General features: G+C 45.1%; 1 protein-coding gene across 2 annotated transcripts in view; it reads left to right on the top strand.

Annotated features, from left to right (window-relative positions):
- Positions 1-938: 938 nt before the first annotated feature.
- The window catches only part of ADAMTS2 (ADAM metallopeptidase with thrombospondin type 1 motif 2), a 166,443-nt gene continuing 144,123 nt past the window's right edge, over positions 939-23,258 (top strand). For both annotated transcript variants that reach the window (XR_011905182.1, XM_072348099.1), the window contains exons 1-2: positions 939-1,240; positions 2,136-2,497. Coding sequence is in view for 1 of the 2 variants with exons in the window: in XM_072348099.1 (XP_072204200.1) it covers positions 1,153-1,240; positions 2,136-2,497 (450 nt within the window). In the remaining variant the exon portion in view is untranslated. The remainder of the gene's footprint in view (positions 1,241-2,135; positions 2,498-23,258) is intronic.

Genomic DNA, 23,258 nt, shown 5'->3' with positions numbered 1-23,258 from the left:
GCAAGGATAGCTGAGGATACCCGGGAACATTTCTTGGCCGAGTACCAGATCCTGCAGGAAGTCACTGCATGCAAATATGGAAGCTTTGGGACGTGCAGGTCCTCTGAACGGGTGTGCGGTAGGGGAGGCCACGGGCTGGCGAGGACAGCAAGAGCACAGGAAGGGCTTTGGGGATTCTGCAAGGTTAAAGAGTAAAATGATGAAAACAGCATGTGATCCTGATAATGTAGCAGCTGAGTAAATATATACATTATCTGAAAGGAATAAGCGGTATGGCATTTATCCTGGCCATATGGAAACAAATATAACTTGTTTTTTTCCATAAAGGCCACTCTTCATTATTTAATTATTTTTAAAAATCTTCTTCTATATTGTATTTATAGTGTTCCTGAGTGCTTCCAGAGTGTCTCTCTCCATTTTGCAGACATTTGAGATAAGATGGTAGGGTGCTTTTGCAGCAAGTCATTTTAGCCTTCCGAGCAAACAGTCCAAATAATTTTCCCCATGAAATTGCTACTTAGGGCAATTAATTCTCCGAGTGAGGACCTGCGATGCGGTCTCCTCGTGCCGCCGGCACTTCTTCCAGCCGTTCCTCTCTTCCGACGGTTCCCCACGCCTCCGGCTCAACTCCCTCGGGGCTGCCCGAACTTCGCTTCTCCCGGCTGCTATTCCCACGTGAATTCACCGAGAGCAGCCCACACCGGGCGGCACCGCCCTCGCAGCCCCAGCCCCTGCCCGCCGCCCCGGGGCACCCGCGAGTCCCGCACCCCGAGTCCCGAGGCGGGCGGAGCGGAGCGGGGCGGCTCGGAGCCGCGGGGCCGGGCAGGGCGGGCAGTCCCCGCTCCCCTCGGGCCGGCTTCGCCGTGTGGCAGCTCCTCTGTCAATCAGCCTGACTTCACTCCCGCACGCCCTGTGCTTCCAGTATTATACCCCCGCCGCCTCCTGGTGTCTCTGCTTCGCTGCGAGCCGGGAGCGCGGCCGCCACTGCCGCTGCGGCTGCGGCTGGGCGAATGCGCGGGCGGCGGGGCGCGGGGCAGCGCTGAGCGGCGCGGAGAGGAGCGGAGAGGAGCGGAGCGGGGACGCCTCCCGCCCGCCCGCCCCGGCTGCGGGCAGCCCAGGGGCCGCTCCCCGCCTCGGGCCGGGAGCGCCGCGATGGAGCCTCCCGCGGGGTTCGCCTGCGTCCTGCTCTGCTGCGCGCTCTGCCTGCCCGCCGCTGCCCCGCGGCGTCCCGGGCACAGAGGTAGGTGCGCGCCGGGTCCCGCGGCCGTCCGCCGCTTCCGGGCTGCTCGCTTCGCCCCGTCTCCGCCGGCCGGTGCCGGGCAGCCCGCCCGTCTCAAGTCGCGGCTGCGAGCCCCGCGGTTCGCCGCTCCTCTCGAACTTCTGCGGGCGCTTTCGCCGGGTTTCCAGTTGCGAGCGGCGGGAGACGACGGGGACCGGGATGGGGACGGAGATGCTGACGGGGACGCGGAGCGTCGCTGGCGGTACCGCGCCGTGCTCTCAGTCGCCCCTGCCCGCCCTGCACGGGGCAGGGCTCAGACCTGGAGTTCTCCGTGCGGGATGAAGCACATGGCAGGTCGTCTGCCCGCTCCTCCTCTCGCTGCCTCGGCCGTCGCCGCCGTCGCGAGGTCCCCGGGCGGCCGCCGGCACCGCTGCCGGTTGCTGCCCGCGGCGTCCCCGTCCCCAGCCGGCCCATCCCCGGCGCGCCGCGGGGATTTCGCGCGACACGCAGACCTTACGGGCTTGCATTCCGCCGGGTCCTTCCTCCGACCCCCCGAGCGCCCTCTGAGCAGAGGAGCTCCGCGCCCTCTGAGCATCGCGCCTCCCGGCCGAGAAGCCCCGCTGCTCCCCGGGGGTTGGGCTGGGGGTCCCGGGGCTCCGCTGCGTGGCCGGGAGCGCGCGGTCCCGCGGGCGGGCGGGCTCGAGCAGCTGTCCGCTGCTTTGGGGAGCAAAGGCAAGTTTGAATGAACTCTGCACACTTTGTGCTGGCGAACCAAGTGCTTGTACAGGGCTTGTGCAGGGCAGTGTCCGTTTGCCTTATGTAAGTGTCTGCTGTGCTAATGAATAATGGAATAAAAATCCAGCGGCATCAGGACGTGTTTAGGTCCAGTATCTCTTTCATATCTCTCCCTGCAAAGATCCCATTCTGAGGAATATAGAGGAGTACAGCCTTGTCATCCCCACCAGCACCGACTCAGAGGGCAGGTTCCTGTCCCACCTGGTGTCCGGACCGCCAAAAGCACGCTTCAGGAGAGCTGCGGGTGACTTGCAACACGAAGCAGCAAATGAGCAGATCTTTTACAATGTCACTGTCTTTGGAAGAGAGTTTCACTTCAGGTTGCGACCAAACTCCAGGCTCGTTGCCCCTGGAGCAACAGTTGAATGGCAGGAGGACTCGGATGAGACTCACATCGAACCTCTCTATGGGAATTGCCTCTATGTTGGGGATATCACTGATCTGCCAAATGCTTCAGTTGCTATCAGCAATTGCGATGGGTTGGTGAGTTACTTTTGTTATTATATCTAAGATAATTACATTAATTTTCTAAATATAAAATGTGTGGACTGCCATAAACTCACACCTCATATGGTAACTGTGAATGCAAATTAACTAATGTTCCCTTGTGTGGGAATAGCTGGGCTGCACCAGGCACTGCTGTACAGACAGTGGCACTGGAAGTTGGAGCACATGCTCTGCAGTAGCTGCTCGGTAACAGAGCAGCCGAAGCCAAGATTTATGTTGATTTGTGGTAAAGTTACTTGAGGCACCTGACACCTTGGCAACAGGATGAAATGTCTTGTTCTGGAAATCCTCTTCCGCTTTTCACTTCCAGTCTGCAAAGGGAAATTTTAGAAGACTTGATCCTGAATAATGGGCTGGACTGTCCTGTAAACAAATTTGATAGGTAAGATACGTTTCTGCCCTGGAAGAGTTCAATGTATTCAGTCTTTTCTCATAGGTCATTCTCTCAGTGAGTTTTATTGCCTCATCAAGTGGTTGATGGAAAGTCTCAAAGGAGTCTGGGTTCCACAAGTGAAGCAGCTCCCTGTGATTCATTCTGCAAGGCTGTGTGTTTTAAAACTTGCTGCAGCTTTCTGTTCTGGAGCACTTGCTTAGCGGTCAAATGGTAACTGCTTGTACCTGCCGTCCTAAACCATTACACTATCACTTGAATGGTAATTACTGCACAGAAATTCATTAACTGAGAAAAAGGCTATATTTTTGATAATGAACTGCTAATCTAGCCAATATTTTCTTGCCATATCCTATAGAGTTTGTAATTTTGAGATTACTGTAATTTAACGCATTCTGTTCTCTGCATTAAAAAAAAGCTAGTATGAGTCAGTTGTGTTTCTGTTTATTTAATCATAGAAAGTCGCTCACTTGCTGGGCCAAGATGATAACATGCATGGGGATAGTATGTTGGCTATCTGAGAATGGAAAGGAGTCAAATACTTTTGCCTTGACTCTTTCCTTTCCTGTGGTTTCTCCTTGCTGCATGCATTCCTGCTTGGAGAAGCGGGTTTTAATGTTCTGTTTGCTGTGCACAGCTGTCCAAGGGCAAGAGGAACACCAGTGTTGTGAAAGAAGGGCAATTTAGAAAGCAGAACGTGGCCTTGGAGGCCTGCCTCTCATAGGAAGCAGGTGTACTTTGGTCTCCCTGTACATAGCACGCATCACTTTGTCTAGGGCAAATTTTTCTTTCCCGGGTCATTGCAGAACTGGGGCGGAGCCTCGTTTCACAGCTTGCATCTACAACCCGTGTGCCTGACTCCACTATTCTTGGTTTCGTTGTCCATTAGAGACACCAGGAGATTTGTTCTGGTATGGGAGTGTGTTTGTTGTTGCCCACGTCCTTGAAGCCATACTGCAGGAAGCATTACCTCAATATCTTTTAGCATCTGGCTTTAATGATTTCCCTGAGATTGTGCACTAGGTCTGTTTGGAACAACAAATTGAACTCTGGTCCCTTGGGTACTATGTTCCATCTCTACCCATTCCATCCTAAGTTTCACTCTTTCTTTTGGGGAGAGAGTTTGAAACAGATATCATTAGAATTACTGAAACTCCAAGAAGTGATACCAGTGGTTCCCCAGCGCTCACTGGCCGAGCACTGAAGCTGAGCGCACTTAATTCTCTCAGTTTTCTTTTTCATTTCTTGTGTTAGCAAAGAATATTAAAGAGTCTCTTGAATGATATGTTGCTGATAAGACATCCTTAAGGACCACCGGGCTGCATGTAACTGTTCTCAGATTTATTGGGATTTTGAGTGGGGATGAACTCATCAAGAAAGTTATTCTCACTTGGTTTTGTGTGTCCATTTTGCTTCACACCTTGTTTACTTCAGTGAAGAAATTCAACAGACTTGTGCATTTCCTTCAGCTGCCCAGTGGTATTCATCCTATGGCCAAAGTTCTTAACACACTGCTTTTATTTCCAGCTCCTTCCCAGGGATGGTGTTTTCTGTCAACTCAGTTGTCAACTGACAAGTGCTAGAATTGTTTGTTGCAAACTTGTTTCCATGAATGCCTTTAAATGCCACTATTGAAGGTGCTATTGGAGGTGCTTTGGCATCTGCTTGTGTTTTTGGTGGGCTTCCAGCTTTTGCAATTGGATATTAAGTTGGAAACACTATTCAAATTAAGTTTCAAAGTTTGATCTTTACATTGCAAAATTTGTTCTGAATTTAGTTTAAGTAAGTGAATGCATCTGCCATCTTGCCAACTTCTGATCTTATTTCCTCAGAACATCCCCTTTGGTTTGCACTTAACTGCCAAATGTGTCTTATTTTCCAATTATTGTCTGAGAAGAGTCTGTCTGGTGTTGCTGGTGTTGCCAAAATGAGAGGCTGTTGGAATGGAGTTATATGTAAATAGTAGATCTGCGAACAGATTTTTGAACTGTACTATAAATGGCAAAGGTTTTTAATCTGCAATCGTTTAAAGAAATTAAAAGGTACAATGAATCCATATGCAGAATTATCTGCTGCTCTGACTGAGGAGATACACCTTTAGTTTGGGGCCTCTTCGTTTTCTGTAACAGAAATCAATGACAAAACTATTTCTGTTGACTTAAAAATCAGATCAGAGACAGATGAAGAGAACTTAAGCATGCAGCCTAGGTGTGTTTGCAGAGTTCAAATGGATCTTTACAAATCACTGGAAAGTTAAAGCCAATCGATAGCTTTTTTGATGTGAGTTTTATCATACTAAATTTTTATGAAGGCCTTAAGATATAAATACTCTGAGCAATGTGGTGCCACCTTGACTGGTGTGATAGAACTCAAACTGATCTTCATCTAAGTGGGCAAAGCCAACACGGTCAGCTGTCTGTGGCCTTAAGACACTGAGGCAGACAGTGTGCTGTGAGGATGGCCTTGGGCCTTGGACAGGTCCTTACTGGGGACACGTTTGGAGATGAGGGAGCAGGCTGACCTTGGGACTGTAAAAATGCCATCAAATAATAAAGAGTTACAGAATTTGGTTCTGAGTTAAGTCCAGCAGGTGAGCCTACTGCTGCAGACAAACCTTTATGCATCCGGGTTTCTTATTTTAATAAATACTTATGCAGTGCTTGAAGCAGACGTGCACTACTTGGTTAGGCATAAATTCTCTCCCAGTTTCCTCATAACATTCATGATTTGTGAGGCAGAACATGTGCTTAAGCATAGGCAAATGCGGGAGGATGACAGTATGAGCAACGTAGTGGTGTGGGTAATGAGCAGATAATTGCCTTAAGCCTCCTAATCAAATTTATTGTCAAATGTATAGGGGCTTCTAAAAGCCTGAGGATCACAGCTTCGTGCTGGGGAGTCAGGACAATCTTGCACTCTCCAAAGCAAAAGGCTCCATTTACTTTGCCCTTAAAATGGGAAGTTATTAGAAATGGACATACAGAAAGTAAGCTTTTGAGGACATTTATGGTTGTGAGCTTTCTTATAGAGCTATAGACATTACGCTTCATGCATTCTGTTTTGTACCAAGCCACAGATGATTTTCTATTGTAACTGACTTAAGTATTTCTTCTTATGAGATGAAATAGGCAGGGTTTGCCTTACAGCATTTCATTCTCTCCTGGATGCTGTAATAACTGTTTGAGAGGAGCCTGTTGGCTGGCTGCTTGCCCGGATGCTATTTCTTCTAGAAACGCTTGGGAAGCCAGCAGTACTTTTTAGACTGTTGCCCAAAACTAATTGTAGCTGTAGTACTGAGCTGACCTGGGTGGGTTCCTGGCGATGCATTCCCTTCACTGAACGGTCATGAATCTCCAGGAACTAGCTGGCTCTTTGGCTGTTGTTAACTTAAGTGCATGACTATCAATTGTCCCGAGACATGATCTGTGTTATTAGTGTTTTATTTCCTGTTTTAAAATCAACTGGTTGGAATATGTTTATTTTCTCTCCTCGTTATTTGAAAGGGACTATTCATATGATCTAATTTTAGACATGTTATAAATGTAGGAGCCCAAATCCTGCATTCATTCAAACAACTTTCCAAGAGCATTTCAGATTACCCACGTGAAATGCCCGCCTTTTTCCTCCTGGGATAACATTCCCTCTGCCCTTCCTACTGTATTCCCTGCACTCCTGAAGACATTGAAACACATTGTGAAATCTGCCCTTGTTCAGTATAATCCTGCTTAACTTTGAGCATGTGCTTGGGCTCTTTGAAGTCAGTGAGCTGTAAGGTTGTATTCTTAAACACCTTCCAGATAGAGATGCCTTCCTGAAGCAGCCCACGGGGCTGACGTTGAGTTGAACTCATCTATGAGATCCCAAACTCATCTGGGCAAAAGGGTGAAGGATCCGCTCACAATGAATACAACAGGGAAGACAAACATGCTTATATAACTGCTATTTTTCCATTTAGACATCCATCTCCTGCTTTCATATGGCTTTACAATTCAGTTTTGCTTCTGCTTTATCTGGTTTTTGGATTTCACTGGCTTGTGATGGAGCAAAAAAGCAGAACTCAAGGTAGCACAGTATTGTCTTCAAAGTCTGCTCAGGTCCAGTACCTGATGGCTAAAACAGATGCCTGCTGCAAATAACTCCACTAATTCTTTTTGTACCGTAAGTTTATATTGTGATTGTGCTGCATACATTTTTAGTGGATTAAAACTTGGCACAGATGATCTCTTCATCTGAGAGCTTTCCCTTAAAATTAAGAAAAAAACCTCCAACCAAAGTTGCCATCTCTTTTTGTGTGCAGTGGCCAAGGTCTGTGAGCCTTTTGCTTCTACAACAAGTGGGACTCTGATACAACCACGGGAGAAATGCAAATAATTCCTTCCCCTGCAGATGGTTCAAGTGAGATCTCTATTAACACACGTGGTCTTCCAAGTTCATTTGGCTTCTCCACTTGTTTAGAGCAAGCATATATGTAAGTTTGGAGCAGAATGAGAGTCTGCACATCACCGTTCATACACATTGCATGAAAGACCTGCATCACCTGATGGAAAGCAGCAGAGCTATTTTAGTCCCTAATACTCAGGAATGTCCAGATATTTTCACAAGGCAAAAACTTTAGTTCATAATCCGTCCTCTGGGTTCATGTCCCCAGCTAGCACCAGCCTAATTAGTCAGCCTTTGTAAATTGCAGAGACTTTTCCTTGTAAGAGTTATAGCCTGAAACACAGAGAATGTAAACACTATGATTCAGCCTCTAACTGGAGTAAATTATCCTCATTTTGCTCTCTTCAGAATAGAATCTCTCACCAGCAAGCACTATTTTTTTTTCTTTGCATCTTCTGCGCATGGAACAGCTCACCTCTGAGAGCAGAGTCATTGCTGGCATCACAGAGGCGGACACCGTCTGGACAGAAAATCCTCAGGCAATCTAACCTGTGTTTCTGTGTTGTGCTGTGGGCCTGTGGGTGATACACAGGTATTTCTTCATGTCTGATTTGACCTTGGATTGTCCTCTCTGTGGGAGTATCTCAGCTGAACTGCTCTCTTTCACAACACAAGAACTAGTTTTCCAATCTGAGTATTAAACCTCACGCACCCAACAACATGAGCTTAATGGCTCCTTCTGCTTTCCATCTCCAAAGACCCAAATATAGTAACTAATTTTGCTAAGGTCATAATTACTTCCTGCCATAAACAGAACGTCTGTTGTGAGAAATCTGTCCCCACTCAGCTTTCAGAGGTGTGCCCTTCAGAAAGGCTGTTAACTGACCTGGGACTGCCTCACTGCTTCCTCACAGGATGGAAAGGTGTTTCAGTGAATCTAGCAGCACGGATTTCTTCCAATAGCAAGACATTCCCACATTTGGAGTGAATTATATATATACCTATATATATACCTACATATATATATATACCTTTTGCTATAGAAAGTTGGAAAGTGCGTGTTTGGATCAACCTCTCCTGCATGGGTCACACGGGCGTTCTATTTGACCCATTTCTGAGTGCTTATTCACAGTGGCTGTTGCTCTGTAAGCAGGTCATGCCTTTACTTAATTGCACATCCAGCCAGGACATTTCTCATACCGGGTCTGATTAAAACAGAGAATCAGGGAGCAGTTCTTCGCTCTCCTATAGGAAGGTGCACAAAATTGCATTCTGTTTTTTTCCCCTGGGATGAGCTCTGCTGTGCACGCCCTCTTTTTCAGATCGCCGTCTCCGTTTATTGCTTTCGTTCTTCCGAAGTTTCAATAAGTTCTTTAACATATCACATCTGGTTTCTTTAGCCCCTTTATCTGTGTGTGTGCTTTAAATTCATCTCTATTTGAAGACTTTTGACACAGCAGGTTCCAGTTTTAATAGTCTGTGAAGTGAAAGGCCTACATTTCACACGCTATTTTCAGCACTGTTCCATTAAACGTTAACACTGAAAAGAAGAGCATCCTCCTCAAGTGCTGAAGAGGGTTTTGCTTCCTCATACCCAAGTCTCAGTCTTCGTTATAGATCGTCTGAGTTATTCCCAGGTCTCAAAATGTGGAGTACTTTCCTCAAACCTGGAGTTCTTGGAGTCACAAATGTGAATTTCACCATTACTGTGAAATCCTTCCATCTGAGGGTCTGTTTTCTATTTAAAACAAGTGCTCTAAGGAAGAGCTTTTCTCAAGGAAAAGACACAGGAAAATCAATCGTATTTCTTGAAGTCTGACCAGGCCACTGAAAATCAACCTGGCTATATTCTTAGTGCACTGTTGATCAGCATTTGCTTCACATCTATATTCTTTCTTCCTATCTTAGTTCATGTAAAATCTTACAGTTGTTTTTTTGTTTGTTTTTTTTCCTTTTTATTTGCTGTGTTTGTCACCTTTTTCTTCCAAATAAGTAAATAATTACAATTCTTCATGTGTGTGTCTCTCCATGGACAACTCAAAGGCTGAACCCGCTCAGGGTCAGTGGTTCTTTCTGAATCTTACACCTCGCAAGTACGGCGTTATCATTTTTTCCATTACTGTGGTGAGCTATGAATAAAGCCACTTTAACCCCCTTCCTCCTGTCATTCCCTTTAACTTTTCCTGTAGTTTCACCTCTGTGTTTGATTTGCATTGCATGTTCAGATCCGTTTTTTCCAGCATACAACCTATAGTTTGGTAGACCTCAGGGGAGAGATTACAGTCCATTCCTACTGAAATTAAGCATGAAACCTACTAATGCTGTTACAAGAAAGGCTCAGCATTGGTATCCTGGTAGGCAAGGCATGCCCAGAAAGACAGAGGCTCCGGGGTCAGTGCTGCATTGATACATTAAACTCAAAGGAGGAGTTTTTGCTTCACGTGGTGAAGGTGAAGATGGGCTTTCTGGCATCATGCAACAGATAGCACCCTCAGTACGGAATGGAGAAAGTCAAAGTAGTGTGTCCAGTTCAACAGGGAAGAAAAGGCCTGTTTTCTTGTTAGTCAAAGTATTTCCAGAGCTAAACATAACAAGAACCCATTGATGTTTTAATAAAAATACGGAAAAATGGCAGAATTTAGAATAGAAGAGGGGAAAGCATAGACTTGAGCCCAAAGACTTGCTAATCTTGCTACTGTTTCACCCACGTGCATAAAACAGAGCTAACAGCCAGTCCTGCTCCAAGCAAAGGCATGCTGCGTGCCCCGCCAGCACCACGTGTGTGCACCTCTGCTGTGATGAGCAGTATCTGCAGCCTTCATCAGCTGCAGGGGAGATCTGCATGTGGGGCAGAGTCTGAAGGAGAAAAAGTCTGAGAAAACACCAAGATTAAGGATAGGTGGCAGCACAGGCTGTGGTTACTGTTTTAATAGTGGTTTTATTTGTTTAAAGCATGGTTTTTGGGTAAATCACAATCAACCAACTCGTATGCAGAAGAATAAAGTTATTGATTCTTCAGAGTGTTAAAACTGCTGGGCTTTTTTCTTTCCCTGAGCAGAGGAGCTGTGGAAGGAATGTAAAAGATGCTGTTTGGAAAGCATTCTGCAAACCAGAATGTATTTAAAAAACAGTCTCTGAGAAATAAATCACTACCTGATGATGAAGACAGCTGAGCTGGGCCAAGAGTCTTTCATGTGCCAACTCTCTCTCACGTGACACAAGTTATATTGGAAGCTGGCAGCCTGCGCTGCTTGCGAGGCTGAAAATGCTGAAATATTTTCTTACACAAAGTAAGTAATAAGTAGAGAAAAATATGGCCTTGAATCTTTTCAAAACCTAAGTCACAGCCCTGCTGTAAAGTCAAAACATCCCCAAACGCCCAGAAGCACAAATTTTATACCCCTTCAATTCATACCGAATAAAGCACTTGAGGATGAAGAAATGGTAGGGATGAATTTGGATTGTTTTTGGGTTTATAATAAAGCTTGAACTCAGAGTTTCCTAGTAGAGTTAGGTTTCACTGCGAAAATGGCAGATCCAGCATTCATCAGTAAACCAAAGTGGTGAGGAACTAAGTAAGGACTAGCAGTGTCTGTCAGCACTACGTTTGTGAGAGTTAAGGCACATTAAGGCTGACATAAGCAGTAAGTGTAAAAATGGGATTAATCAAAGGATGATTTACCATTCTGAAAGAGAAGTATGAAACTCAGGCTGGGTAATTAATGGACAAGCAAAAAAGAGAAAAAAGAACTTGTAAGATGTTTTGCATTCATTGACACTCCTTTGTAGGATTTATAAATAAACTACAATAAAATTAATATGTAGTTCACTGAAGTCCAGTTAAGGCCAATGATAATTACATACATCCTGTAAATGACAGTAGAAGTGCCAGACCTATGAAAATACAGTATAATCTTGCATTTATCCAAGCTGAGGATTGCAAAGTAAAAATAGATCCATGTCAATTTTTACATTGTGGTCCATCATCATCTTGCATAAAGGACTGGAAAGTCTCATTGCAAGCAGCTGATGAAGTTACTTTGCTTTCACTGGCTTCATTTACATCTGCCTGGGCAGATTGATTAGCAAGGGGATGTGCATTTGGGGGCAAAATCTGACCATAGCCTTGGCTTTCACTACTTTGTCCTGTGTTCCCTGGTGTGGTGGTGGTGAGGGGGTTGAGGGCAAGGTGCTCAAATGCAGCTCTTCCATTGCTGTTTATATCCCACGTGCTGGATGGAACAGGGCAGAACTGCGTGCTCCTAAAACTGAAATAGCTCTGCTAAAGTTTCTTCCCCTTCTGCCTCACACCATACCTCTGCCACAGGAGAGGTGATGCATTAAGTGAGGCAGAAGTAGTACCAGGAGAAACCCTCCTCTTGCCCATGGCAGGAGGATGAAACAGTTCTAGCAGCCTTGAATTTGCAGGCTTATTCTGGCAGCTCTTCTGCCTCTTTCTTCTATGAGGATGGAGCCAGGAACAAGAAAGATTTTGCATCTTTCTGCCCCTCTTTGCTCCCACACGACTGGAGCTATCCTGGGCGAAGCCACGTGGAGAGGACATTCCATGGTAGCACTGAAGGGAAGCACAGAGCTTTCTGTCCCTGCCTGAGGTTAGTTCTGACCTCATTAACACTAGCAGTTCTCATAGAAAACTCCCCAAATGCCAAACCCAGCCTTTCAATCCAAAATACCCAAATTATGTGAGAAAACAACACGAGAAAAACTCTAACTGCATATCTGTTCAACAGGCTGATCTGGTAGCTCGGGAATAGCTGATCCTAAACTTGCATCCAGCCAAACTGGAGTTTGCTTTCTTTGATGCAATCTTCTTCCAGCTCCCAGGTGCCCTCTTTGAGATCCTGATGGTCTTGAGTCCAACAATCTGTCAGTAGGTGTAAAAATCAGATATTGAGTCTATTCAATTATATTGAGCCAGACCTTTGCTAATACAAGGCATCATTTCTCCATGGGCTTCTGGGAGCTTCGTCACTTTGCATTAGCTGAGGACCTGGCCTTATGTAATTAGATGTTTTCACACTCTCTTGGTGACATGCCCTCCTCTGACAGCCTGAATTACAGGCTACCATGGTTTGTAAAGAGATATACTCCTTCCTGAGGACCTGAAGGATGCACAGAATCAGACTGCATATGCGCTATTAAAATGAGATTTGGTAAAGGAATGCATTTGGGATTTTCTCACATGCTTGGAAATAGCAAAAATGCATTGGGAGAATAGAGCAGTGATCCTGAGGGCTCTCACAGTCCTTGGTCGTGAAGGGCAGGTGGGTTAAAGGCTCAGCTGCAAGTGCTGGGGGTTCTTACACAGATGTTTGGGCTCACGGAAGGCCTAATGGCTTCCTGGCTCTGCATTACTGTGCTGATGTCAATTTGGTGATGATTCTGTGTTATTGTGCAAGCCTGTAGAAATCATAGCACCACTGGCCGAGCTGTTGATTAAATACGGTGTTAATAAGGTGAAATTAATCCATGATGAATCTAGTTGGGTCTTTGGGGAGTTTAGCTGCTTCTGGCAATGTTGTGTTCCTTTGGAAAGAGGTCTTTGCTTTAACCCGTGGAGTTAAGAAACGTTTGTGCTGAGGTGCCCCTTTCATAGTGCATTTGCAGAATGGACTCTTCGTCATCTTTAACCCAAGGATGTGATTTTGAAATACCAAATCACTGCTTGCAAGTTCCATGGTACATCCTGACTATTCCACTGTGGGAAACTGTTGGTTTTTTGCTCCTCTTGTTTTAAATTTGTTTATATTCAGATCATTTGTCATTAATATTAGAGACCTATCAGGTCAAATTTAATCCTCTTTTTATCTCTTCTGTGCTGTGAATTCCTAACACTGACATTTGCAAGGAGCCTTTTAAATCCCAAAGTTTTGATTTTTAGGACATCACATGCTTAATTAAAAGAGGCAGAATCTCATATATTGAGGCTGCTTAGTGAGTTATTGGTGACCAATTGTGAGACGCTTTAAAGCAGCTCCCTTTAGCTCAGACCCCTCAGGTACTCTGGGACCCTGGCTAAGTCCCCAATAAAGAGATTTGTTTTTCTGTTCCTATTCCTGCTGCATTTGGCCGTGGCTCCAGAGGACAGCTCCACAGAACAATACGGTTCATTCTGGGAATAGACTCACTCTGTAAGGGTAATCCAATATACTATTTATAATTTTTGGCACTTCTTGAAACATGAAAGCACAAGGCAGTGCCAGCGGGCAGCACGCTGCTGTGGCTCAACTAGCCCTAATCTTTGTATTTCTTGTGGGTGTGGAAGCAGCTTTGTCCTTGTGATGAGTTCTCATCCCCTCCATGGAGCCAGGGACCTTCTCAGCATCGTTCCTCTGCAGAGGAATGTGCAGCAAATGGCCATCTTTGAAACTGCAGCCAAGGGGTGGTGAGTGTGCTGCACCACGGCTAAAGGGTTGGGATTCCAGAGCTGCACAGATTGTCTGAAAGCCTCGCTCCCCACTGACCATACGGAGCTGGTTCACTGTGCTGCTCGCCCTTTTGTGGCTGGGAATATTTCCTTCAGTGGAGAAAAATGTGCTGTGGTTCCTGTGGAGGAGTGTGGCACTGATAACAGCAAGGAGGCTGTGTCCCTGCATGTGCTGTGGTGAGAAGGAGGGCTGGGGAACAACAGAGGCCAAAGGAGCACAGCCAGAGGCAGCAGGTCAGCATTAGCAGGGGAGATGCTGAGCCTGGCACTGGAGTGCTGAGGTGGTAAGAATAGTTTATGAGGAGCCCTTGCTGCAGGAATGGGCAGAAAACAGTGCTACTTTTTGCCTATTTACAACAAAAACCTTGTTCAATGAATATTACTCTCCAGCAAGTCCATCCAGAAGGGAGAAGGAAGCAACAAGCCATAGCCTCATTTATCCCAATTGCGTCTTCAAGGCTGCAGCAATTACTGCACTTGAGAACAAACTGAACTCAGTGCGTCTCACCTTCAGATTCATGTGATGGCTCAGGGTGAGTGCAGGGAGGTGGGAGCTGAGCTCTGGAGCCACGTGCTGGTGTCACTGCCCTGCCCGCTGTGCTGCAGGACTGTCCCCTCTGGGGCTGCACTGATTGATTCCATGGGAAGGGGTCGTGGCCACAGCCGGGAGGGACTGCAGCACCACTAGTCCTCATCTCTGTTAGCATTCTGCCAAAGCTGCTCTCAGGGAAGTTGTCTCCAGGTCTGTTGTGCTGCCAGCCTGTGCTGGTGTGAAAAAACACCCCGCCCATATCAGTGACAGGAATTTGTTTCTGTTATTTGGGCTTTGAGGAATGTAAAGAAGTATCCTGTGACCCTGCAGCGGAGTCAGCACTGGACTGATGTAAATCCTGAGTGTGATTTCTGTGGTCAAACTTTGCAAACTGCTTTAATGGTTAATGTGCAGGTCAATTAAAACAGGCTGCTCTGTAAGAAGTGATACAGTGGCATTGTACGGACCAGCTGGCATTGCCAAAGGGGACCAAAAGTACCAGAAGAAGGCTTAATGTCCCTGTTTATATAACATAGTTTTGCCTGTTGTGTTGTTGTTCATTAGTTCCTGCAGCAACCAGGCTATGGCCTCAGAGCAGGAAACCTCCCTGCTCTGAGTTACAGCAGTAGCTGGTGCTCTCTCTTGCTAATTTGATTAAAGTGGTGATAGAAAATCAACTCTGTTGTGTGTAATGGTGACTGTTCCACTGCATAGAGCATCAGCTGCCTTAATCCCTCTTGGTCGGGTTTGGATGTTGCTTGGCTAAATAGCCTTCCTGTGTTAATCACATGGGCGATGTTTCCTTCACCCCAGCCCAGCAGATAGCAGTGCTGGCACAATTGAGCCGTGCTGAGCTGCAGGGCCAGAGAAACAACAAGTGTCTGGGGGCAGGACCTTCTAAAGGTGGTTGTATTGCCAGATCCATCTTCCAGTGGGGTGGAGGCCTTCCAGACCTGTGCAATGCAGGAACAGCTTCAGGAGGGTGTAACCTCACAGTCAGGTTTGCTGCCCTCATCATGGGAAGGTTTTTCATGGGGTAGCAGAGCCTGCACTGAGATTTGTTTTCACACTTTAATCAGACTGGGAAATGAGGTCTGTCCAGCTGCTTTTGTGAGTTGGCCGATAATGAAATTTTCTTTGAAATGAGTAAAAACCTTTGGAAGGAAGGTTTTGAGATGGTGCTTTAAAGTGAAAGCTCAGCGCATCTTCTCCTTAAGGGTGTTTTATTTGATTCTGGTTCTAATTCAGGAATTGGTCCAAAGCCCATTAACATAAATGAAAAGAGTTTTATTGACTTTGATGGGATTTGGATCATGCGGCACTAATTGAATAGTAAAGTGTCCATTAGCGGAGAGGAAAACAGAAGAGAGGAGAGCCAAAGACTGTTGTGATGAACCCCGTGAAGCTGAATGAACTGCAGCCAGAGTCTCCATATCTTCACAGCCGAGCTTTTCCATGTTTCTCCGCCTCAGTTGTTTTGAAACAGATACAACTGCAGGTTTTTAAGGGAACCAAAGGGATAAAAATCCACTCATTTTTCCTGCTTGTTTGCAGGTTTCTATAGACACACTCATTTGGTGAAGGTAGCAAGGAAAGAATGGGAAGTGAGGTGCAACAGAAGGAAAAGGTAGGCTTCAGGCAATACCAGAGATAGATACCGGCAGTGCACACTTCTTTGCTCGAATATCCTTGTCAGGCTTTTAAGGAATGCACAGAGCTCCAAATTCCAAAGAAAAGTTTCTGAAACGAGTTTTCCAGATCTGGTGCTAAAAGTAGAAGGTGGGAGGAAAAGTTCATCTACTGCGTATCTGGAGGGTCTGTGCAGAAAGTGGGCTGGATCAATTAAAAAAAGAGGGGAAGAAAAAGCAGGTTTGGAACTAGACACAGAATCAATCCTGTACAGAGCAACTGAAAACACAGTAATAAATGCTGAATTTATATGTGCTGCCGGATGGATGAAAAATGATCTGACAGCAAACAATGCTGTCTGTCTTTTGCTCCTTTTGCTGCGATCCATTTTGCCTGGGTGGATTCCATGGCTGGGACACAGAGTTCAGCACTCTGCACAACGCACTTATGGGGTCTCGTTATGACAGTTCCTTATGGGTCCCTCCAACTTGGGGTTTGCTACGGCTCAGAAGGTTTTTCTGTTTCTGATGTTTGTCTTCAGGCTTGCTAGTGTGTGCTGAGCATCCTCAGCCCCCTTAGTCAGCAAATAGAGGTTTTCTTCCTGTGCTGCTCAGTGATGCTCGTGATCAGAACGAAGGAAAAAATATTGGCTTGATTTTTTAAGATTTTTATTAAAGTTATTTAACAAAAATGTCGATTGTGACACCATGATATCTTAACACTGTTGTCTCTAAGCACATCCTGGCCTCCCATTGGCACAAATCATGAAGGCCTCACATCTCCAGGTGCAAAGCGGAGGTAATGAAGTCAAATTGTAAGCTTGTAAATTTGCCACTTCTGGGGTAGCCAAAATCCTAACAGAGGTACATTCCCCATAAAATCAAGTCAAATAGGAAAGGATGAAAGAAGTGGACTCGTGCCAAACAATTCCAACTTTCTTCTGTGCTTCCAAAATGAAATGCTTGAAGTAGAGCCCCACCTCCCTTTTCTAAATAAATCTTGTCTTTCAAACCCAGTGGTAACTTAATAGAAAGTTTCCAGAAAGATCCTTCCAGCTATACATTGTATGTGAGTGAGAAAGATTAATTGGAAAGAATTCTTTTCTTTTGAGGAAATAGGAGTGTGTGGGAATTGTGTGCGATGGAGCCCGCAGGGTGAAGCTGCTGTTGGGGAACTTCACACTGTGCTTTCTGAGGGGGAAAGAGAGTGAAGTGGCAGAGATTGTCACTGTGCAGCCATGGCCCCGGGGCACACATCCTCTTGAGAAGGGATGGGATGTAGAAGGGGGCTGGGAGGTTCTTAGCAGCAACTGAATCCCACTCAACTCTTCAAGGATGAAATTTTGCACATTTCTGACTGTTTTTTTCCTATAGGAGTTCATAGCATCATAGAATCGTTTGAGTTGGAAGGCACCCCTAAAGTCTACCTGGTCCAACTCCCCTGCACTGAGCAGGGACACCCACAGCTCCATCAGTGCTCAGAGCCCCTCCAGCCTGACCTTGGCTGTCTGCAGGGATGGGACACCACCACCTCTCTGGGCAACCTGTGCCATTGCCTCACCACCCTTATTGGAAAAACCTTTTCCCTTATATTCAATCTAAATCTCCACACTTGAAAGCTCTTCCCTTGTTCCATCACAACAGATGCTACTGAAGAGTCTGTCCTCTTCTTTCTTGTTGTAAAGTTGGCCAGTGTGGGTGCACAGGTTAAGCACGGTTACAGAAGAATTACTGGGCTAACTCTTCAGAGAACATGACTGGCCATTAAAGTAGTGTCATTAATTATGAAAGATGGAGATACTGATATGTGGGAATACAGAGATGGATGTGCTACATATGGACTGCACAATAGTCCTTCCATTTATTACTTTTTCTTCTGAGGAAAGAGAAGCAGTCCAAAATAGAATGTAAATACTTTCATCACTTTTAGCTTCCTTGTTTCTAAATTAAAAGCTGTCTGTCTGAGAACAAACAACAAATTTTCCCTCGCCCCAAACCTGATTTGGCAACTATTGATCCAAGTTTCTTTGCCTTCGGATGGAAAATGTTGCCTTGTTTTTGTGCAATACAGCTTTTGTTTCCACAGCAACCTCTTCTGCTCTTGGACCTGCTAGAGCCAACAGATGACATTTTAAACTCTGAAGCATTTATGTGCTCTGCTGCCTCTTTGGCCATGAGCAAGACTTGCCCAAACCTGTATTCTTGCAGAGAGAATGTTATGGAAAAGTGATGGAGTCAGATTCTATCTGCCTTATGAGGGCTGCTCTGAAAGTAATGCTTCCCATTTTATTGTGTTGGACCACTACATCAGGGGTGGATGTTGTACAAGGAGTGTTCTGTAGCTGAGACCTGCTCTATCAAAGTGCCCTTGTGCTCTTTGTATCTGCAATAGTTTTCCATGTAAATAAACAGGAGGCATTACTTTTGGAGCAAGCTACATACATCCTGCTGATTTACAAAGGATGTGGGAAGTCCTGTTTCCCTGACCTTAGAACAAATCCAACAGCAGGACTGATTCCAGATCTTCCTCTGCTGCTCTGCACTGCTGTGTTGGTTCTTACCTTAAAAGCGAGGAGTGGTGAACCCATTTCAGGTAGATTGTAGTCTAGTCCAACTGAAAATCAAGGGATGGAGGGACTTGGAGGCGAGGTCTTACAGTGAGCAGTACAGTGCAGTTCGTTTGGTTGGCCAGGCTTAGCTGTAAAACTTTCTCTTCTAGGTAGGAGGAAGCACTCGTGATTCTGTGAGATGTGCCTTTACTGTCTGCCTGTAACAGGGTTTGGCTGCTGAACTGAGCTCCTAAGATATATATGTATATATTTGCAGTTATAGGCAAGCTGCCAAAAATGTGACTAATAGAGCAATGCCTATTGATCTCTTTTAAAAGTCCGTCTTAGCATTGCTCTTTAGAAGATACCAATCAATTCACCCTTACTGTAGTATTTATTCAGACACCTTTGGAGGAGAGCTCTATTTTTTCCACACAGAAGAGATGTGAGAAAACAATACTTGCTGTCCTATTTTGGCTGTCAGTGTGGATTTGAATTTATCTTTCATGAGATAGGAGAGGGCTGATTTACCCAGAAATGCTTGTCATGGCCTTAAGCCCTCACTCGGATGCTGGATCTCCACATTAGAACAAAAACAGGTTAACCGCTTGTTTTGTTTTGATCTGTGACTTTATGGCTTGGAGCAGGAGATGCCTTCCAGGAATGCCTGCATACACTGAGGCAATGTGAGTGTGGGTTCTTTCCTCTGTGTTCATTGAAGCCAGACACTGCAGTGACATGTATCTGCTAGGAGCTGCACCATGTCCCACTCCTCACAGGGCTCCCTGCACCCACATGTACCCCCGGCCTCAGCGGTACTCTGAGCTCCTGTGCAAGCTGTGCCCCCAGCCCCCATCAGAGGTCTGGTATTCCTGGGAATGGGACAGACCTTACCCTGTAACACTTGGGAAGATCAGAGATAAGAGCTGGGAATATTGGTGACTCATCATCTGGGGCTGCTCCAAAAGCAGAACAGGACTCTTTGTGCTGAAGGAGTAATGGTGCAACAAAACCGGGTTACAAAGCTCTCCAGGCAAGTGTATATCTATACGTTGCTCAGCCAGCCCTGTCTTTACATTCCTGGGCTGGTATCTTCATCAGAAGAGATGAGATGTAGATGCTTGAATTTCTCCTGGACTTTCTCAACAAGGAAACTGGTGCCGTATGTTCTGCACCACGCTTTGATCCAGCTGGGATGCAGCCAGGGTGAGAATAATTTCATGCTTTTACTTTGCTAATCAGGAAATGAGATAGTTCATATAACAAGACTCCTTTAGGAAAAATAAAAGCCTTCTACTCACTTTGCAGACGTTGCTTTTCAGATAATTAATTTGTGTTTTGCTTCTGAACCAACCAAACATTTAATATAGATAACGCAAAGCTTTTTCCTTCCGGTGTTCCTGAAATCAAATTGCAGACAAGAGGAATGGCTTTTCTTGCTTGTAAATGATGGATGGTTCTCTCAAAAACCAAGGTGCGTAAATAGATACATTGCCCTCTATTGTTGCTTTTCTGCCTCTTCTGCTTACAGCGGTACAACCCAGTCATACACAAAGGAGAATGTGCACCAATTCTGAAAGTGAGAATTGTTCGATTGCTTGGCCTGGTACGATGGAGAAATAAGAAATGACAATGACTGTAATCATGTTTTTATTATCAAGTATCAGGTTCTTGCTTTGGTACTTGTGGCTGCCTTGGCTCACTACCACTTAATTGCTTTTTTGAGCATGTTACAGAATAATCACACATTGAGAGAATGTAAAACCTACCGGCTCAGCCATGCAGTGTCTCCCTGAATTGCTGTACTTCCTACTTTCAATCCTCTGCATGGTGACCTTCCCAAGTATGCACTGCTTTTTCTCTGGAGCAGAAGTCAAAGATTAAAAGAAAAGTCCTCATTTCTGGATTAAGATTTATGGAAACTACTTGAAAAATGAGGTTTCCTGGAGCAGTATATCATTATATTTCACCATACTTGACATGTTATGCTATATATTCAGGATATCCCAAATGCCACCTTTGGTAAAAGACAGCTGATCCTTCTTATGGAGCTCACAGAAAAAGAAGACGAATACTGATTAAATGGAATTTGGGTTGGATAGTTTATATTATTGTACATTTGTAGTCTCTAAAATACTTAAAAAGCGGAATAAATTGGCGAGCATCGCTAATGCTTCTCTAGAGCATATGGGAGAAATTGGTAAAATAAGTAAATCTCTCTTATTTTCAGTACTTACAGGGAGCTTAATATCATTAGGAAAAGAAAATGTAAAACATGTGATAGCAGATGCCAGGCTGACCACAACACTCGAGCTCTCACGAAAGCCCCTTTTTAAGCCGTACGTCGCTTTGGCCAAAACATTCTTTTAGGACTGACAGTTTTTCATTCCTGGTCTTTGGCCAAAGGTAAATTCTCATGTACGTGGAAACTTCCAGCAAAGCCCATCCCATCACTTCTCCTGTTCTCTCTCCTTCCGCTTTCAGGCAGTGTGTGGGATCCAGCCCTGGCAGAGGGCTGCTGCTCATCGGCCTCTCCTTGTGCTGCTGGGGGCCAGCTGAAGTTGGTTGAAGTTTCAGTTGTCAGCAGTGGCCATTTCTGCACATGTCCACAAAATGTTGCTGTGGTCCTTTATGTGCAGTATCACCAACAGTGTTTGTGACCATGATGTTTGATCCCTTGTATGACACAAACCACAATACCCCCATCAGGTTCACCCATCCCCAGCCCAGCAAAGTGCTGGAGCTCCACACCAGCCTTTCAGAAAAACACGTTGAGCCTCTTCGAGCCACTACAGGCCACAGCGGATTTTCTGCACCACTCCATGTGCATTTGCCCTCTCTGTAATCCAGTCCAAAAAGCAAATCTTTGTTCAGGTACATGGGGAACTCAGAAAGGTTTGTGGCACCCGGTTAAAACATATATATAAATATATAACCTTTACAATAGCAGTGATGAGCATCGGTGTGGTAGCAAACTAGGAGGTGTGGAACAAGGAGTTGGAAGTGGCCAAAACATCACCATATGAACCAAGCAGGCAACTGAAAATTACTCTTCTAGTGCTGTTTAAAGGTAATTTTCAGTTTCGTTAACACTTACCAGTTTGGAACATGCTCCCCTGTGATCTGCTTCCCTGAGGTTAGAGACACGGGACATCTCAGCTATTCTCGTTTGCAGTTCTTTCTTTTTGGGGTGATTTGAAACCTTGGCTTTGTATTTCTGCTGTGTGAGCATTTCCCTGCTTGCTTCTCTGAGGTCTTCCCTTGTCCATGAATTGCTCCCACAGCTTTGCCTTTTGGTCTTTTTCTTTCTTTGTGCTTTTCTTGGCCGGCTGCTGGCTTGGCACACCTGGGCAAGGTAACCAGGTGAGGTTGGTCTTGCAGGACGGGCCAGTTTGGGTTCCCTGATGGTGCCAAGTACATTCAGGGCTGAATCCAAGTAGTCAGCTTCGAGCTGTGCCTGCATTTCATTTCACAATCGGTGATTTATTTTCCCTTTTGTTGGATTCTTTTTTTTTTGTTCTTTCCTGAATGTTTTACAAGATATTCACAATATGTTTTGTCTAATTGACTCAAATTAACGCTTCCTTATTTGAAATGGAAAAATAACAAATGATGGGATTTCAAATGAAGACTGTGGTCACACTGACATTTTTTCTTCATCTTGCTTAGAACATGTAGTAGTAGTGGAAAAACGTGATGGAGCTACATGGTTAAAAATGCTATCAGGCTTTTAGGAAAGACCAAACCAGAATGCAGTCAGTGGGAGATGAATCTGGCCACTAAAACCAGCTATATCTCATGGCAAGTCTCTGCTGTAATGCAGGTTTCCATTCATTGAATTGATAACAGCCAAAAGTGAATCATCTCCTCTTCCATGTAACGTTGTGGGCATTCATATGTTAGAGCCACAGAGCCAGACTTCCCAAGCTTTGAAGAAACAAAAGCTTTATTTCAATTTGTTGGATATTTCAGCAGTGTTCTTATTTTATTATTCTTTCTTTGTGCGGAGAACCTTTTAATCTATAGAAGTAAATGTTGTGCTTCTGCTTGTTGAATACAGAGAGACAAATTCGCTGTTGCTTCTTCTTTGTTTGTTTAGTTTGGGGGATTTTTTTCCTTTGAAGCGCTTGTCTGCTAAGGGCTGCACTTGGCTCTGCAGAAGGCCTTCTACTTGTGTTTCCCAGTCATGGATGTCTGCACTTATCTCATTCTTGGCATCCACCCATTTTGAAGTAAGACGTGGCAGTAAAGTATTCTGAGGCTGTGCCAAAGAGCAGATTGTTGTAGGAAAAAAAGTGTTTCTTATATGTTATGCTGAACTCTTAAGCTTCTCAGGAATTGGGCTAACTCGTTTTCCCTATAGCATGAAGGGAGCAGGCAGCTACCACCCAAATAACAAGTTGCTTAGCAGTGCCGGTGTCCTGCAAATATGTAGGTTGCTCCGAAATTAATGCCTCCCATTTATTTCCCTGGAAACTACAATAGAGACATAGTGCACGATAGCACTCTTTGATAGAGCAAATTCTCAGCTACAAAATACTATTTTTTAAACATAGTCAACACTGTTAAGTTTGTATTTTTGCTGGTGATGAACAAGAGCCTGCATGCTGCAGTGTTTGGTCTCTATAAACATTTACCAAGTGTCAGTGAATGTCAGTAGGTGCAGTTATTTCTGCAGGAAGCAGTTCACTGCCACAACTTTGCTGCATACACACTTCCTTGTCAGACCCTTTCTGTCAGACATGCCCTTCTGCTGCCATCTGTCATATGGCAACAGAATGGAGCGGGGTATTGGTGGGAAGGTTCAAA

This window comes from Excalfactoria chinensis, chromosome 13 (genome assembly GCF_039878825.1).
Source record: "Excalfactoria chinensis isolate bCotChi1 chromosome 13, bCotChi1.hap2, whole genome shotgun sequence".
Lineage (NCBI taxonomy): Eukaryota > Metazoa > Chordata > Aves > Galliformes > Phasianidae > Excalfactoria > Excalfactoria chinensis.
The sequence above is the reverse complement of the archived record's forward strand: the minus strand, read 5'-3'. Positions and strand labels throughout refer to the sequence as shown.